At 45.5% G+C, this 19,761-nt stretch overlaps 2 protein-coding genes across 3 annotated transcripts in view; one reads left to right on the top strand and one right to left on the bottom strand.

The window, feature by feature from the left end:
• LOC139532064 (zinc finger E-box-binding homeobox 1-like) overlaps positions 1-19,761 on the bottom strand; it is an 87,467-nt gene that overhangs the window by 13,666 nt on the left and 54,040 nt on the right. For both annotated transcript variants that reach the window (XM_071329188.1, XM_071329189.1), the window contains exons 2-4: positions 10,608-10,763; positions 1,833-1,991; positions 306-508 (exon numbers count right to left, since the gene is read on the bottom strand). In XM_071329188.1, the coding sequence (XP_071185289.1) occupies positions 306-508; positions 1,833-1,991; positions 10,608-10,763 (518 nt within the window). The remainder of the gene's footprint in view (positions 1-305; positions 509-1,832; positions 1,992-10,607; positions 10,764-19,761) is intronic.
• Positions 13,137-19,761, top strand: part of LOC139531400 (uncharacterized) — a 45,718-nt gene continuing 39,093 nt past the window's right edge. The window contains exons 1-2 of the mRNA XM_071327850.1: positions 13,137-13,256; positions 13,812-14,027. Coding sequence (XP_071183951.1) covers positions 13,137-13,256; positions 13,812-14,027 — 336 coding nt within the window. The remainder of the gene's footprint in view (positions 13,257-13,811; positions 14,028-19,761) is intronic.

Genomic DNA, 19,761 nt, shown 5'->3' with positions numbered 1-19,761 from the left:
CACAAAAATTAACTTTGTACTAGTACAAATGTATGCAAGAGGAACATTAGACAATGGCCATTGGCCCCAAAAAATCCAATCCTTGGATATGAAATGGTCAAAATGTCTATTAAAAAATAATTAAGTTATGAGGGAATACTGATCAACACCTACTTTCCCACTTCCTGGGTTTTGGACACAAATTTCACATCACATTACCTTTTATCTACATAATCTTCATACACTATGCGGTGCTGCACGTAGTAGTTGACAAACAGCATGTATTTTTGTGTATCTATCTAGTGTTATGTTATGTTACCAGGTACCTGGTCTCTGCCAGCTTTGTGGGCACTCATGTGTCTCTCCAGCTGAGTGCGGTAGGCGAAGGTGTAGCTGCACTGGGAGCAGCTGAAGTTGTCCTCGCTCTTCTCATGGCGCAGCTTGATGTGCTCCTTCAGGGACGTGTAGCGCTTGTAGCCGCGGGCACAGTAGGGACAGGTTAGGAGCTGTGAGAACGCATCCGGAGTGCCTGGTGGGGGGGAGAGAGCGAGAGGAAGGGAGCACGTAAGCGAGCGTGTGTGTGCGTGTGTGTGTGTGTGTGTGTGTGTGTGTGTGTGTGTGTGTGTGTGTGTGTGTGTGTGTGTGTGTGTGTGTGTGTGTGTGTGTGTGAAAGAGAAGGGGGAGTCTGTGTATGTATGTATGTGTGTGTGTGTGAGTGAGTGAAAGAGAAGGGGGTGTGTGTGTGTGTGTGTGTGCGCGTGTGTGTGCGCGTGTGTGTGTTCGTGCGTGTAGTATGGAAAGGGGGCTAGTCTGTAGAGTAATCAGAGGGTCAATAGATAGTAAGGGTCATTTGATTATGATGATTGATAGACACAGGAGCTCTGGACAGTTTTTTTTTTGTTACCTATTTCACCAGGTACTAAGCGATCCTCTATTAAGACTCACAGTTTCCACACTAACTACATGACAGATGCAACATACTCTCACTTGCATTCAAGAGAGCTGGATACTGTAGATGCTGTTGGTAATTCATGAATAACATAGTAGGTGTTGTAAATGTGCAATCAATGGCACTAGTATACATGAGTAACATAAGTAATGTCTTTAAAATATTGGAATTCTAAGCCTATATCTTTCTCTAAAAAAACACCCACTGGTTTCAAATGAATGCCCAGACATTCAATAAAAGCCTGCTGGAAACACGGTAGAACACGGCGAGAAGACCTAATGCACACCGAGCTCCAGTTCCCCAGGGTTGTTTTGCTGCTCCAGTGGGTCCCACACAGGTAAAGTATTACCTGTTAACAGGTGATGTATTAAGCCTTCCTACTGGCCACACATAATGTCTCTCACACACACACACACACATTATCACCCAGGTACTAGTGAATCATCACTGACACAGGTGTGAGACATTTGCTCAGGTGTTGCTGTTTTCAAACTCTCTGGGGATGACAGGTAACAGCCAAAAGCTCTTTGGACACAGACTCGGCTTTTATGGCCTTTCACAGCTGTGTGTGTGTGTGTGTTCGTGCGTGTGTGTTAATGTGGGGGGAGTTAACACCTTTAGATGGAGAGACAGAAGCCCGAACAACAAATCAAGGTGTTGGCTGGAGGCATAACACCTGTAGAGGATGGGGGGGTGGTGTCAAGGTACAAAGTATTTTTGGGGGGATGTGTGCTACCCCTGCTCTGTGCTGAGCTTGACTCAGAGGGGAATCTATGGCCAATCAGGGACACTATTTAATGAAAACTGGTACTTTGAACCAGTACAAAGCAGAGGAGTGATGAAGTGAGGTGTGTGTGTGTGTGTGAGAAAGGTGTGCAGGTGAGGTGTGTGTGTGTCTTTGTACCATTCTCGTCATGTCCGCTGGCCTCAGGCGTCCCCTGGCGGGGCTCGTCCTCAGGGGCTTCTGGGTAGATGATGGTCGTGTCTCCCTGCTGCAGTATCTCCTCCACCAGAGCATCTGTACTGCCGTCATCCTCCCCATCAGAACCACACTCCTCCCTCACTGAAACACAGGGACAGGCAACTATTTGGACAAGAACATGAGGAAAGGGACATCAAAGATCCTCTCCATTGTTATAAAACATCACAATTGTAATACATTAGAACTGTGACCTACAACTAGGTGAGTTAGTAAATCTAATGTATCCCTAGAATCAACCAATCCCAATGCAATAGACTTCAAACATAAACGTCTCTCTGCCTCCTCAAACCCCAGGCCTAGATCAACCTCCTCTCTGGATAAGAAAGAACAACCTGGCCACTGTGGGAACTAATATCCTAATACAACAGTAAATGAGATCTGTTATCAGGGAGCATATTCTCTCCTCCGCATCACATTTGCTGCCGTTGCGCCACTAATGAGGGCTAATTGACGAGCTAAATAAGGCTGTAGGAAACAGCATAACTCGAGGACACATTTAGGAAGTGGAATGCTTCCGTCTCTCTGCTCGGCTTCGCTTCCTGAAGCACGTACACAACAGGGTATAGCGTGTCAGCAGTTAAAACAATAACGAAATACACCTAGTTATTATCATTATTACTAACCCTTATTTTGCCAGGTAGGTTGACAGAGTAAGAACACATTCTATTCGACAGGAAGTGAGAAAGTATGATTATAAAACACCTAACGGCATTGTTTACCTCCCTAAAGAGAGACAACTTTTATTTACTGAGCAGATGTATCAGGCTAGGGGAATTTAATTCTCCTGTTAGTTTCTTTAGTGTCGAGGTTTTTCTGTGCGTGTAAAGGTCTGTGATAGTGAGACCCAGCTGTGTGTTGCTGTGTCAGAGGGGAGCTTGTACGCTCCGTGACTCAGCCAGGCAGGCCCAGTAAATTCCAACAGCCCTCCTACTTAACAGGGCCCAGCCCTTGGCTGGCTCTCTCCTGGCTCGCTCCTTGCTCTCTCCTAGCTCTCTCCTGTGCACTATAACAGTGGATGAGACAAGGTGAGAAATGGACGGTTCCACTACACGGAACACACATCCCTACTCCAACCACACGGTACACACACACAGTTATTGGTTACCATGGTTATTAAACACATTCAGCCGAACCTCCTCCATCCCGCTGCCTCACAGCAAAAAAGGAGAGGGAGGAGAAGGAGAGCGAGTGAAAGTGAGTGTGAAAGAGAGAGTGAAAAAAATCCAGTGGCCAACACAGTGTATGTGAGAAAGAGAACCAGAGAAAGACAGCGAGAGATACAGAGAGAGAGAGAGAGAGAAAAAGAGAGATGTAATCACCAGGTGCTGAGAAAGTCTGACTGCAGGATTATATTCATCCTCAGTATAGGATGGAGGGGGAGAAACAGATGAGTGCCTCCTAACCCTCACATTAAGCCACAGCGTTACTTCCCATGACCTCAATGGATCCCTCACTCTCTCTCTCAACCATTCAGAAAAGTCTTACGTTTTTCACCGTTGAGCTAGATTTGTAAGATTACATTTTTCTTGCAGTTCAACGTTCTTTTAATAACACTAAGCAGCTAAATAACAACCTATTTCAACAGTCACACATGTTGCTGTTTTCTGTATCTACAGTCCACTACCCTGGCCTGAAGTTACCTGATCCCTGCCTCACTCAGGGTCTCAGAATGATGTAACAGCCTACATCTCCAACACACACACCAACTCGGGACACTGAATGTCGAGTGTGTGTGTGTGAGATAGGGTCGCTCTGGCGGTCGGCTCTGAGGTGTTACAGGTCTCTGGTTGTTACGGTTACGGCCCCATTCACCGTCTCTCTCAGACCTCTGCTACAGTAAATAAGAGCTGAAGGCCACAAGGGTCAAAGCCAGTCAGGCAGTCTATGAAAAGTCAGTTTATCAGCATGTTTCAACATGGCCAAACATGACACATGGACGTGAACTCACTGAAGCATGAGTGGAAAACTTGGACAGGTTCTGGAGTTCTCACTAGACCCTAAAGAAGATTTATAAAAAATGTATTTTGTAATTGTCTGTGGCAGGGCTTGCAAAACTATTACAGACTACAAAGGGAAACCCAGCCACGAGCTGCCCAATGACGCGAGCCTACCAGACGACCTAAATGCCTTTTATGCTCACTTTGAGGCAAGCAACACTGAAGCATGCATGAGAGCACCAGCTGTTCGGGACGACTGTGTGATCACGCTCTCCATAGTTGATGTGAGCAAGACCTTTAAATAGGTCAACATTCACAAGGCCGCGGGGCCAGACAGATTACCAGGACGTGTACTCAGAGCATGCGCGGACCAACTGGCAAGTGTCTTCACTGACATTTTCAACCTCTCCATGACCGAGTCTTTATTACCTACATGTTTCAAATAGACCACCTTAGTTCCTGTGCCCAAGAAAGCGAAGGAAACCTGCCTAAAAGACTACCACCCTGTAGCACTCACATCGGTAGCCATGACTTACATCATCATCCTGGAAACCCTAGACCCACTCCAATTCACATACTGCCCCAACAGATCCACAGATGACCCAATCTCAATCGCACGGCACACTGCCCTTTCCCACCTGGACAAAGGGAACACCTATGTGAGAATGCTGTTCATTGACTACAGCTCAGCATTCAACACCATAATGCCCACAAAGCTCATCACTAAGCTAAGGACCCTGGGACTAAACACCTCCCTCTGCAACTGGTAGACAACAACACATCTGCCATGCTGATCCTCAACACTGGGGCTCAGGGGTGCGTGCTTAGTCCCCTCCTGTACTCCCTGTTCACCCACAACTGCGTGGCCAAGCACGATTCCAACACCATCATTACATTTGCTGACGACACAACAGTAGTAGGCCTGATCATCGACAACGATGAGACAGCCTATAAGGAGGAGGTTAGAGACCTGGGTGCCAGGACAACAACCTCTCCCTCAATGTGAGCTTCCTGCCATCCAGGACCTATATACTAGGTGTGTCAGAGGAATGGCCCAAAAATTGTCAAAGACTCCAGTCACCCAAGTCATAGACTATTCTCTCTGCTACCGCACGGCAAGCGGCACCGGAGCACCAAGTCTAGGTCTAAAAGGCTCCTTAACAGCTTCTACCCCAAGCCATAAGAATGCTGAACAATTAATAAAATGGCCACCTGGACTATTTACATTGACACCCCCCCACACTTTGTTTTTACACTGCTGCTACTTGCTGTTTTATCTATGCATAGTCACTTTACCTACATGTACAAATTACCTCGGCTAACCTGTACCCCCGCACATTGACTCCGTACCGGTACCCCCTGTATATAGCCTCGCTATTGTTATTTTATTGTGTTACTTTTTATTTTGTACTTTAGTTTATTTAATAAATATTTTCTTAACTCTATTTCTTGAACTGCATTGTTGGTTAAGGGCTTGTAAGTAAGCATCTCACGGTAAGGTCTGCACCTGTTGTATTTGGCGCATGTGACAAATAACATTTGATTTGAGTCGGTATTAAAATGTCCCCACCGCGGGGGAATTCTCATGTTGCTTATGAGTGCATTTCACACTACTTTTGGATTATAATTGGATTGTAAGGCTCGTATGAATCTCCTGCATACTCCTGCTTAATATAATGTTTGTGTCATCGTTGCCAATCAACTGCATTATACTTATAAAATACTTCAACCAGTATAAATGCCCTTTGGCTAACTTCGCTACAGCCTATGTCAATGAGCATTAGCATACTAGCTAACAACTACTGCATCAAGAATAGGTATTTTGCAAAAAATACCAACGAAATATAATCTTAGCGACTGTTCAAGCAATAATCAAATCAATGTTGTAAGCATATGAGAACCCCCAAAAAGCGTATGAGAACCCTAAGCGTATGTTTAGAAGTAATAACTATGTACATCTATGCTATGCTGTATGAGTGCAGATCGGGAACAGCAGCTGTTTTCCCCCATGGTGGCCGTTGTTCAGGGACTACTTGTTTATGACGTGAATAGCGACCTTGATCCTTGATATAAAAATCCTCTTTCCTTGTTGTGCTTAAATAAAGAGTTCAATTCTAGCTTACGCTAGAAGGCCAGAATCATCAGAACACCCACACACTATCTCTGTAACCTGATACAGAGGGGTCCCATGAGCGTAACTATACATGACGACCACATCAGCATTTCCTGTCCTGGGTGAGCTGGACTCACCTTTGACCCCTACTTCCTGTGGCCGTGCATCCTGCCCCTACTAGGTGTCTTCTATCGGGGAAGGAGAGGGGGAGCCAGCATGTCTCTGCGATAAGCAGTGAGTGATAGACCCAGTCTGTTAAAATAATCTTGAAACAACAGGATGCAAGCCAGTGGGATCTGGGATGAATGTGAGGTTTATCTTATCTAGGCTCGGGATGATTTACTTAACTTGAGTTCAGCATTATCACAGAGTCAGTCCCTGAGTATCCACCACACAACTTTCCCAGTGCTCTATCCCTCTGTCGGTTTCCCTTTCCTTTCCTGTTCTTCCATGGTGTCTTAACTTACTGACTGAGAAATATCATGACTTAAGCCCTACAGGAATTTATTATGTGCTCCGCAATGCCCATGACTCCTGCTGTAGCTATTATCCTGAGTTAGGACATTCAAATGTTTTATTGAGACTCATCTTCAGGGGAAACGCATGGCCCATTGCCGATGAGCTATTAGGTGAACGGCAGTGACCAGACAGAAGGAATTTACTCAAACGAAATCATCATACTGTGTATCGACCATATGACGTGAGCACATGCCATGCCTAATAACACACTAATCTTACAGAGTGGAAAGAACTCTGTATATTTCCATAAGGCAGGTCAGTTAAACCTGGGTTTCATGAGATCATTGTATTAGTTACCTCCACTGACTATATATTAGTGGCTACCTCCTAGTATTAAACCACACATTCTCCTTTCCTCTCCTCCCTACCCGTTCACTCTGAACTGAACAGAGAATACAGTCATTATTGAATCAGTAATGGAACAAATCCCACCTCAATACATTTTTTTCACCTCTCCTTGGTACATTGAATCATCCGGCCTCTTCACTGAGGTGGTGGGTACGGCAATGCTTTACTCCAAGGGCTGTGGCAGTACTACAGTGGATATTCATTTAGAACGAAATGAGTAATGACAGTGAGCAGGGGGCCAGTGATACCATATGATCAGGAGAAATGATTCAGGAAGAGAGGGGGAAAACGGAGGGAGGGAGCGAGGGACTGCAGCAGGGTGAAAACCACGTCAAGACTTTAATTTGAGCCAGCGCCACAAGCAGCCAGGGTAAGGGAAAGATTAGTGGGTGGCTGCAGCTTTCAATGGTTACGCCGACCTAGAGTACCGACAACTGTTTTCCATAGAGAAAAGCAATGGGGACAGAGAGAGAGAGAGAGACGGAGGATGAGTGTGGAGGTGTGTTTGTTTTTAAAGGAAAAGGGCTGAGACTTGCAATATGTTTCATCAGTTTATTCCCACAGAGCTAGCCTTTATTAGAGAGAGAGAGAGAGAGAGAGAAAAAGAGAGAGCGAGAGGGACGAGGAGAGAGAGTGGAGGACGAGCAGGGAAAGAGAGAGAGAGAGAATTAGGAGGGAGAAAAGAGGAAGGGAGAAGGAATGTGCCTGATCAGGCCAGCAGCCAGCTTTCTAAAGCCTCTGCAATTTAAGTATAACTCATGCTTTTGAAGTGTTTAATGTTCTCAGAGACCAATGACATTCTTCCCCGACTTCCCCTTTAAGAGGGAGCATGCAGATGGACAGGGGTGGATATGGCATAATAGTGATGTCAATGACAGCAGGATCTGTCTGGAGAGTAGGCTACAGTATGTCAGTCAGGTGTGAGACAGCTGTTGAGAGCTTGAAACTGTCTGCATCACAGGCAGTCCACAAAAATAAATGCTCAAATCGGTTCTGTACTGGCAGCTATACTGATTACCATACTCATCTATCTAACCATGAAGAACATTCTGTTCTATAAGTCTGTTTACGTACATAGTCACCATCATCTAAACACAACTCTGTCACATCACACTGTGTCAAATAACCTGTCCCTTCCATGTCATCCACTAGCTAACATACTTAGTAAATGTCATCCACTGCATATACCATAGCTAAGACACTGGGCAAACTGAACCAGCTCCATACAATATAATCAACGATCCAAATCAAACAGCCCTGCAAATGACCCGTTACATTGCATGTACAATGCATGAATTTTTCCACATTTGGTTACGTTACAGCCTTACTCTAAAATTGATTAAATAAAAAGAAATTTGCATCAATCTACACACAATATCCCATTATGAACAAAGCGAAAACGGGTTTTTAGAAATTGTAATAATACATTTTTAGAAATGTATTGAAAATAAAAAACAGAAATACCTTATTTACATAAGTATTCAGACCTTTTGCTATGAGACTCAAAATTGAGCTCAGATGCATCCTGTTTCCATTGATCACCATTGAGATGTTTCTACAACTTGATTGGAGTCCATCTGTGGTAAATTCAATTGATTGGACATGATTTGGAAAGGCACACACTAGTCTATATAAGGTCCCACAGTTGACAGTGCATGTGAGAGCAAAAACCAAGCCATGATGCCAAAGGATTTGTCCGTAGAGCTCCGAGACAGGATTGTGGCGAGGCACAGATCTGGGGAAGGGTACCAAAACATTTCTGCAGCATTGAAGGTCCCCAAGAACACAGTGGCCTCCATCATTCTTAAATGGAAGACGGTTAGAACCACCAAGACTCGTCCTAGAGCTGGCTGTCTGGCCAAACTGAACAATAGGGGGAGAAGGGCCTTGGTCAGGGAGGTGACCAATAACCCGATGGTTACTCTGACAGAGCTCCAGAGTTCCTCTGTGGAGATGGTTGTACTTCTGGAAGGTTCTCCCATCTCTGCAGCACTCCACCAATCAGGCCTTTATGGTTGAGTGGCCAGACGGAAGCCACTCCTCAGTAAAAGGCACATGACAGCTCGCTTGGAGTTTGCCAAAAGGCACCTAAAGGACTCTCAGACCATGAGAAACAAGATTCTCTAGTCTGATGAAACCAAGATTAAACTCTTTGGCCTGAATGCCAAGTGTCACGTATTGAGGAAACATGGCACCAACCCTACGATGAAGCATCGTGGTGGCAGCATCATGCCTTGGGGATGTTTTTCAGTGGCAGGGACTGGGAGACTAGTCAGGATGGAGGGAAAGATGAACAAGCAAAGTACAGAGAGATCCTTGATGAAAACCTGCTCCAGTGTGCCCAGGACCTCAGACTGGGGCAAAGGTTCACCTTCCAACAGGACAACAACCCTAAGCACACAGCCAAGTCAATGCAGGAGTGGCTTCGGGACAAGTCTCTGAAAGTCCTTGAGGGGCCCGGACTTGAACCCGAAAGCTTCAAGTGTGCAGCAACGATCCCCATCCAACCTGACAGAGCTTGAGAGGATCTGCGGAGAAGAATGGAAGAAACTCCCAAATGACAGGTGTGCGAAGCTTGTAGCGTCATACCCCAAAAGACTTGAGGCTGTAATCACTGCCAAAGGTGCTTCAACAAAGTATTGAGTAAAGGGTTTGAATACTAATGTAAATATCATATTTCAGTTTTTTTTTTTATACATTTGCAAAAATGTTTTTGCTTTGGCATTATGGGGTATTGTGTGTAGATTGATGAGGGGAAAAAACATTTTAATCAATTTTTTAACAAGGCTGTAATTTTTTGGGGAAAAAGTCTAGGGGTCTGAATACTTTCTTGGGGACCAAACAATTAATCCCATTCAAAATCATATTTTCCCAAACCTAACCTTTAAGCGAAACCTAACCTTAACCTTAACCCGAACCCCAAACCCTAACCCTAATTGTAACCCTAACCCTAAACCTACTGTAACCCCTAAGCCTAAAATAGCCTTTTTCCTTGTGGGGACAGGCGAAATGTCCCTACTTGCCTGAATTGTACTTGTTTCACTATCCTTGTGAGGACTTCTGGTCCCCATAAGGACAGTAAAAACAAAAACACACACACACACATATATACACACCATGAGCTAATTCTCTATGCGAGATTGCCTTGGTACAGCTGTTGAAATGTTAACATCCTTTAATAACACCTCACATTGTTGTGTTTTGGGACGTGACATCAAACCCTTCTCGCGGTGATGTCAATTTCACGTGATTGTGTGTGTGTGTGTGTATATGTAGGTTTGTGCGTGTGTATATACTGTTTGTGTGAGTATGTGCGTAAGGTAAGCTCAGTTCAGTCACAGCGCGGTACATCACTCCAATGCCCACTAGCAACATCAAGCTCTCACCATGGCAGGACTATTTTGGAAAGCTGAAGGTCTCCACCCTGGTGGCATTGTCCTGTTTGAATACCAGGATTCCTGTCAACCCTGCAGCCTGTAGTACCTGTTTCCTTTTACTGTATCACAGTTACACGCAGATAGAGCCCGGTCAAGGTACTAGGTATTCTTAACTGACATCACCTTTTACTGAGTTCAGTGCAAGGAAAAATCAGTAAATCGGTACTACAGTAAACGCTCAGCAAAAAGCACACAGAGAAACAGACACGGAGAGAGAGACCGAGATCTGTCTGCGTGCGTGTCCCACTCTGTGTGTGTGTGTGTGTGTGTGTGTGTGTGTGTGTGTGTGTGTGTGTGTGTGTGTGTGTGTGTGTGTGTGTGTGTGTGTGTGTGAGACCATCACCTTCATCCCAACGGTCTCCGTTGTGATCTTCACTGGGTACGTTGCTGTCACAGTCAGCCCCGTCTGCCAGGCTCCCGTCCTCCTCCACGATGTGCAGCTTGTCCTCATCATCTGAATCTGAGCCTGGGGCCTTCACCACATTACTGTAGTTGGTTACTGCGGGCGGAGAGAGAGGAGAGGGGTTGGTCATTTCACTGTCTATCAACCGTTAATATGATAGAAGTGAGACGCGATTTAAGACAATGAAGATGGAAGGTGCTGTATTGGATGAGAGAATGGTCCCCAGTAGGGATGCAAATTTTGGTAAATTTTGCTGTCAACTAACTGACCATCATTAACCGGTAAACAATTTTTTTCCCCAAACAGTATAATGACGTGGCCAGCAGAAAATACTATCAGAGATCTTCATATAATGATGAGATGCTTATGTTTCTGCCCTAACAATGGGAGTCGTCTAAAGGCAGGGAACAAGTTTAGGCCCAAAATAAGCCCATAGAAACGCATTGGACATATTTTGGACATATTTTGGCGAGAGTGAAACCTCTCACTTCGCCTCTTCCTCTCTGATACATACAGTACATGCATACACGGACCGGACATTTTTCATGAAGAGCTTAATGGAAACATGCAACAATAGCAAGCCTATCGTCTTACAGTCAAAAGGCTATATATAGCCTATTACTGAACATGCAACTCCTGTAATGAAGCAGCTAATAAAACGTTCTTTTTTTCAAACATTTGCCAAAATGCAGTTTGCGGGAAACACAGTTCTAAACAGAGCGCCTAATGCCAGCAGTTCCAAGTGTGACAGAGATGAAAATCTATAGACCGATAAGCATGACCGGTCAACTGTATTTTCGGCAGCTAACCGATTAACGGTTAACCATTAACATCCTTAGTCTCCAGTCTTGGAATATAGTCAGTTATGCCTGCAGATTAGCCAAATCTAGACAGAAAATACACAAACAAATCAAATGTAGGCTAAAGCCAAAGCACGGCATTACTAACAACCAAGGAAACAGAGCACTCCTGAATGGTATCTTCTCGACACAGAACGGCTTTTCTCAAACCACCTCTCTAAATTCAGTATTTTACTCCTGGAGGTGCCCACAGCCAGCGACCTCCATTCCATTTCAGCGTTAGTTTACACAGTGGAATGGGAGATAAGGGAAATGGGTTTGATTCTGTGTAGCAGCCTAAAGTCTAATTATCTGTGGTGTGCTAAGGTATATGCTAGCCTAGCCTAGCATAGCACACTGACATTCTATTATACAGCAGGAGAACAGAGCGTTCTGTGAAATGGTTATGTACTGCTTATGAATATGATATGTATGGGTTATAAATATGTAATGAAGTGTTCAGACCCATAAGAGGATGTACAGTAAAGGGAAAGATTCATATATTGGAACTCGTGTGCTTACTAATAGCCTATAGTCAACATATATTAAACCTTGAACTCTCCCCTCCCCCATCCATGTGTACATCTTTACCTCTACATTATTACTGGCAGAGTGAGATGTGTAAGGGTCTCTTTCGCTCTCTCTCTCGCTCTGTCTGTGTGTGTGTGTGTGCTACAGGGTTAGAGCGCTAGGAGAGCCTCAGTCTACAGAAGTGATTATTAGAGACATACATAACACTGATGCTCTACAGGAGGTGTGTGTGGTTGCTTGCGAGTGCGCTAGTTGTGCGTGGGTCAGCTGTTTGTTCACCTGCATCCGCCCGCAATTGCTAATAATCTATCAGCAACTACCCGACTGTATGTGATAAAGGGAAAATCTGAGGCCCGCACCTGACCCTAACCCGCTAATATAGAAAATGCTCTATAGGCTACAGTCAATTTCTATTTTTTGACAGGGAAGGGAGTTTTTTTGTTGTTGCTTGATGTAGATATGTTTCTGCTTATAATTTCCAACATTTAGGTAGGCTATTTGTTAGTCAACTTGTCTATAATTAGATACATGCAGTTATCACAATGATAGTGATTTTATCTGTCATAAAATGTTGCCCTAGAAGACTAAATAAACCCTTGCTCAGCAGAATGTAATAAATCGATAGAATTGAATGCTTCAATCTAGTTGACAGCGGTAAAGTTATCTCTGTCATCTCTGCTTCTTACACAGAGCAAAGGTGTTAAGGGACCGGGAATAAAATGCAATAACAAAACAAAACAAAAAGTGATGTGCAACATTTTCAAATGACATCAGTTTGACCGGTTGTAAGGAAATAGAAAGTTGTGAAAACAAACCAACATGTTTCTGATAAGATTTCAGTTCTGCTTGGATGCATATTTTAAGTGGTTAAAATAAATCAGCTTTTATGATGCTGATATTGATGATGAAACCGTGGATGGATGGTGGCATTCGCGCAAAACTGAAAGTGCGAACCACCGCATTTAACCATGAAAAAAGGTCTGAAAATATGGCTGAATATAAACAGTGTAGTTATTCCCTCCTCAAGGCAATCAAACAAGCAAAATGCCAGTACAGGGACAAAGTAGAGTCGCAATTCAACGGCTCAGACACGAGACATATGTGGCAGGGTCTACAGGAAATCACAGACTACAAAAAGAAAACCAGCCACGTCATGGACACCGACGTCACACTTCCAGACAAACTAAACACCTTCTTTGCCGACTTTGAGGATAATACAGTGCCACCGTCGCGGCCCGCTACAAGGACAGCCCCCCCCCCCCCCTTCTCCTCCGTGGCTGACGTGAGTAAAACATTTAAACATGTTAACCCTCGCAAGGCTGCTGGCCCAAACGACATCCCTAGCCGCGTCCTCAGAGCATGCACAGCTGGCTGGTGTGTTTACAGACATATTCAATCACTCCCTATCCCAGTCTGCTGTCCCCACATACTTCAAGATGGCCACCTTTGTTCCTGTACCCAAGAAGGCAAAGATAACTGAAATAAACGACTACCGCCACGTAGTCAAGGATCATATCACCTCCACCTTACCGGCCACCCTAAACCCACGTCAGTTTGCATACCGCCCCAACAGGTCCACAGACGATGCAATGCAATCGCCATCACACTGCACACTGCCCTATCCCATCTGGACAAGAGGAATACCTATGTAAGAATGCTGTTCATTGACTACAGCTCAGCATTCAACACAATAGTACCCTCCAAGCTCATCATCAAGCTGGAGGCCCTGGGTCTCAACCCCACCCTGTGCAATTGGGTCCTGGACTTTCTGAAGGGCCGCCCCCAGGTGGTGAAGGTGGGAAGAAACATCTCCACTTCGCTGACCCTAAACACTGGGGAGAGCCCCCTCCTGTACTCCCTGTTCATCCACAACTGCGTGGCCATGCACGCCTCCAACTCAATCATCAAGTTTGCAGACGTCACTACAGTAGTGGGCTTGATTACCAACAACCACGAGAAATCCTACAGGGAGGAGGTGGGGGCACTCGGAGTGTGGTGTCAGGAAAACAACCTCTCACTCAACGTCAACAAAACAAAGGAGATGATCGTGGACTTCAGGAAACAGCAGAAGGAGCACCCCCCTACCCACATCGAAGGGACAGCAGTGGAGAAGGTGATAAGTTTCAGATAAACTGAAATGGTCCACCCACACAGACAGTGTGGTGAAGAAGGCACAATAGCGCCTCTTCAACCTCAGGAGGCTGAAGAAATTTGGCTTGTCACCCAAAACCCTGACAAACTTTTACAGATGCACAATCAAGAGCATCCTGTCGGGCTGTATCACAGCCTGGTACGGCAAATGCACCGCCCTCAACCACAAGGCTCTCCAAAGGGTGGTGCGGTCTGCACAACGCATCACCGGGGGCAAACTACCTGCCCTCCATGACACCTACAGCACCCGATGTCACAGGAAGGCCAAAAAGATCATCAAGGACAACAACCACCCGAGCCACTGCCTGTTCACACCGCTACCATCCAGAGGTCGAGGTCAGTACAGGTGCATCAAAGCTGGGACTGAGAGACTGACAAACAGCTTCTCTCTCAAGGCCATCAGACTGCCAAACAGCAATCACTAACTCAGAGAGGCTGCTGCCTACATTGAGACCCAATCACTGGCCACTTTAATAAATGGATCACTAGTCACTTTCAACAATGCCACTTTAAATGCCACTTTAATAATTTTTTACATATCTTACATTACTCATATCATATGTATATACTGTATTTTATAAGATCTATTGCACCTTGCCTATGCCACTCGGCCATCGCTCATCCATATATTTATATGTACATATTCTCATTCACCCCTTTAGATTTGTATGTATTAGGAAGTTGTTAGATTACTTGTTAGATATTACTGCACTGTCTCATGGAGTTAATATTAAAGGTATGTGAGAGGTTATGTCAAAATTTCAGTTTCCATTAAACCCATCTGAACAGTAGGCTACAGTTCCCTTGACGTGCCATAGGCCTATTTGAAATCCCGGTCTTGTGACTTGAATTTGTATAGCACCTCACAATCATCACACGTCACATTCTCTTTTACCACTTCACCAAAACATTCACAAACATTACTTTTCTGTCCCTCCTTTGGTCAAAAATCTATTTCGCTGCTTTTCTCTGATTTAATTAAACTCCAACATTGTCCTTTTTGCCTTCGTGGAACAACTTTCACTTTTCTGCCCATTCCAAAAAGCTTTTGGTGCGCGTACAGTTAGGCCCTAAAGCTTAGGATTATGCACTAATGCCAGATAGCCTAAAATAATGAAAGAAAAACAAGAATGATACATTTAGATTTATTAAGGTATTGTTTGTTCTTTATTCAACCGCCACACACCTGCCCTTCGTCCACACAATAGCTAATGACCCTTAATCCACCCGCACCTCAGATACAACCGCGGGGACTGCGGGTTAAGAGTCAACACGTGCATCACTAGTGTGTGTGCTATTGAGCTTTACAGTCATGGGAGTAATCATACTTCATACTGCCTCTCGTCTCTTTTCATTTCAACCTGTTTCTTCATCTCTCTCTATTCCACCTGTGGTCACCCCCTCTCCCTATCTCACTTTCTCTTTTCATCTCTTTTTCCCCATCTCTCAGCACTGTGCCTCTCTCAGGCCAAATCAATTCTCCTCTGAGAGGCGCCCAGTCAGCAGTGGGCTCAAGCTGCAGCGCCAAAACACAGATCACACACACACACTACACAACCACCCACACACACTCCCTCCCCAGCCCACGCTCTCTGGCCTTATCGCCCACATTTACATTAAGCTGATTTGGTGGTTCTCTTTCCTAACCCCACTCCATCTTCTCTCTGTCTCTCTCTCTCTCTCTCTCTCTCTCACTCCCCTTCTGGAGCATAGTGGTGGATGATGATAATGTGGAGATGCGGCAGCCTGTGGCTGGGGAATGATGTTCTGTAAGAATAGTTCTGCAGAGCTGAGAATCACGGGGAGGTTCGTTTTCTGCATAGAGTACACATGGTTGATATTCACAGAGACTCCCCATAGGCACACACACAGCTCAGGAAGAGAGAGATGGGAGGGAGGCCATTATATGGAGTGTGTTCCCAGGGTCAACACGGCTCTGCATCTGCAGAATTCCACAGCTACAGTATCATCGGGAGACTCATCTCTCTGTCTATCATCTCTCTGTTCTCCCTCCTCTTTATCTCCCCACTCCCACCCCCACACTCCTGTCAGGCTGAGTCAGGTGATGTATAGACCCTCTGGCCGGAGTAGAAGCAGCAGTGCTGAGTGACTCTTCAATCTGAAACAAGAGCCATACAGTCAGAGGTACAGGTGCTAAAGTCAGCAATAAAAACACGTACAGGACCATCACTGAGAGCGGATTCAGATGTGTCAGAGAAATGACAAACGGCAAGCCAGAGCCACCACAAAGTCGTTTGATGGATAGGTAAAAGTGAAAGGGGTTTCCGGCAGTGAGAGGGAAAAAAAATAATCCGAAATTATAAATCCTCACTAGACACAGCCATGTTTGTTCGCGTCACCTCAGAACTGACAGAGTAAAAGGATGGCACTTAGCACTGACCATTAGCTGGATAGGAAGTGAATTCCTCTGGGCCACAATAGTGTGTTTCTAACAGCGGTAGGTAAGCAACACCTAGGGAAAACAAAGCAGGAACAGAGGTCCCTCTCCGTCAGCCTGACCTGTTTAGACAGCTGTGTTCATTAGCACTAGCACGCTAACAGACACCAACACACAACAGGACTCTATTGCAACTCATCTGAGGAGAGGAGAAACCTCTACCACCCTTTAACTTGGAACACCAAAGAAGAACATTTTTACATTCATTTCCTCTAATCTTGGCACCCAGAACCAAATCGCCAAATACAGAACCAGTAGGAAATACGTTCCACTGAGAATAACTAGTTAGGCTATACAGATGATGTAAACCTAAGCCAAAAGTCAACCACATTTTCACAGCTTATCTGGGAAGACATCCAGTTCTCTGGTCCCAATGCATACATTGGTGTTTCTCACAAACTACCTAGTGCAGGAGGTGAAGAGACCACCTAACACGGGTGTGTGAATGAAAGCCTGTTCTTTAAGAACAGAGCAGAGCAGTCAGTAAAACTCTGACTAGTCTCTAGACTGATCTACCATTACACAACAGTCACATCCGCTCCTCTCTGGTGTAGTGGCCACCAGTCAGGTATCAGGCCAACCCTTTTAAATTGTGTGTCCCGAATAATGGCACCCTATTCCCTGTATGGTGCACTATTCGACATACAGGTGTATAGTTCACCATACAGGGAATATGTACAGAGCTATATGGGCCCTGGTTAAAAGTAGTACACTGTAAAGGGGATAGGGCAAGTCTGATAGGGCAAGTCTGGGTTGGCACCCCCCCCTTGGGTTGTGCCGTGGCGGAGATCTTTGTGGGCTATACTCGGCCTTGTCTCAGGATGGTAAGTTGGTGGTTGAAGATATCCCTCTAGTGGTGTGGGGGCTGTGCTATGGCAAAGTGGGTGGGGTTATATCCTTCCTGTTTGGCCCTGTCCGGGGGTATCATCGGATGGGGCCACAGTGTCTCCTGACCCCTCCTGTCTCAGCCTCCAGTATTTATGCTGCAGTAGTTTATGTGTCGGGGGGCTAGGGTCAGTCTGTTATATCTGGAGTATTTGTCTTGTCTTATCCGGTGTCCTGTGTTAATTTAAGTATGCTCTCTCTAATTCTCTCTTTCTCTTTCTTTCTCGGAGGACCTGAGCCCTAGGACCATGCCTCAGGACTACCTGGCATGATGACTCCTTGCTGTCCCCAGTCCACCTGGCCGTGCTACTGCTCCAGTTTCAACTGTTCTGCCTGCGGCTATGGAACCCTGACCTGTTCACCGGACGTGCTACCTGTCCCAGACCTGCTGTTTTTAACTCTCTAGAGACAGCAGGAGCGGTAGAGATACTCTCAATGGTCGGCTATGAAAAGCCAACTGACATTTACTCCTGAGGTGCTGACTTGTTGCACCCTCGACAACATTTACATTTACATTTAAGTCATTTAGCAGACGCTCTTATCCAGAGCGACTTACAAATTGGTGCATTCACCTTATGATATCCAGTGGAACAACCACTTTACAATAGTGCATCTAACTCTTTTAAGGGGGGGGGGGGGGGGGGGGGGGTTAGAAGGATTACTTTATCCTATCCTAGGTATTCCTTAAAGAGGTGGGGTTTCAGGTGTCTCCGGAAGGTGGTGATTGACTCCGCTGACCTGGCGTTGTGAGGGAGTTTGTTCCACCATTGGGGTGCCAGAGCAGCGAACAGTTTTGACTGGGCTGAGCGGGAACTGTACTTCCTCAGAGGTAGGGAGGCGAGCAGGCCAGAGGTGGATGAACGCAGTGCCCTTGTTTGGGTGTAGGGCATGATCAGAGCCTGAAGGTACGGAGGTGCCGTTCCCCTCACAGCTCCGTAGGCAAGCACAGACAACTACTGTGATTATTATTATTATTTGACCATGCTGGTCATTTATGAACATTTGAACATCTTGGCCATGTTCTGTTATAATCTCCACCCGGCACAGCCAGAAGAGGACTGGCCACCCCTCATAGCCTGGTTTCTTCCTAGGTTTTGGCCTTTCTAGGGAGTTTTTCCTAGCCACCGTGCTTCTACACCTGCATTGCTTGCTGTTTGAAGTTTTAGGCTGGGTTTCTGTACAGCACTTTGATATATCAGCTGATGTAAGAAGGGCTATATAAATACATTTGATAAAGCCTTTCTTCCCTGAATATCCTCGGCCTGCTCTGCTTTCTTCTGTGAAGTGCCTATTTAAAACCAAGCCGATGGCAGCTCTGCCCAGCCAATGCCCACACCTACTGTCACCTACTGTACCATGCGCCTTTGGTACTCAGAAACCCTGTTTTGACACATGCCAAGCTGAGTCAATAAAAGCCTGTGAAACAGGAGCGGGGCAGGACAATCCTTTTGTGATAACCTAACCACCTCATTGGCCCCCTCACAAGCCCCTGTAACCTCAGTATACTGGGATCATTTCAACAGACTTAAATATTCTGATCTGATGTTATGTCACAGATTTACCTTCTTAGCTCAGTGACGGACGGTCAACCGGCCTACCTACTATACCTAGGACATTCTCTAGAGTGGACGTTGGGTGGGCACTGAACGGGGGTGAAAAAGTTGTGGATTCAATCAATACACAGATCAATACATTGTTGGTTCTTATTGGAAAATACTGTGCAAGAAATGGAAACCAAGAGTAAAGGAAGTCTTTAGATGAATGCAGAAACCTACAGTACAACACATACTGCACTATGGTGTCCGAACTATGCCTGGAATGTCCAACCAAAACACCTCCACAGTGTTTGGGCCTTAAAGAGACAGGTAGGTGTGTGTGTGTGTGTGTGTGTGTGTGTGTGTGTGTGTGTGTGTGTGTGTGTGTGTGTGTGTGTGTGTGTGTGTGTGTGTGTGTGTGTGTGTGTGTGTGTGTGTGTGTGTGTGTGTGTGTGTGTGTGTGTGTGTGTGTGTGTGCTTTCTCCCTCTCACTCTCTACAAAACGAATCACTTGCACTCGTTCAGGATCCTTTGTTGCAGCGTTTAGTTCGTGTGATTGGACAGACAGGAGCAGCTTTCACACCACTTCTATATTTAACCCACTAGGCTACACTCTCCTCTCGCTGAAGTATACCATTTACACACACACTCACACACACACACACACACACACACACACACACACACACACACAC

This window comes from Salvelinus alpinus, chromosome 10 (genome assembly GCF_045679555.1).
Source record: "Salvelinus alpinus chromosome 10, SLU_Salpinus.1, whole genome shotgun sequence".
NCBI classification, from domain to species: Eukaryota; Metazoa; Chordata; class Actinopteri; order Salmoniformes; family Salmonidae; genus Salvelinus; species Salvelinus alpinus.
This window is presented reverse-complemented; position numbering and strand designations above follow the sequence as displayed.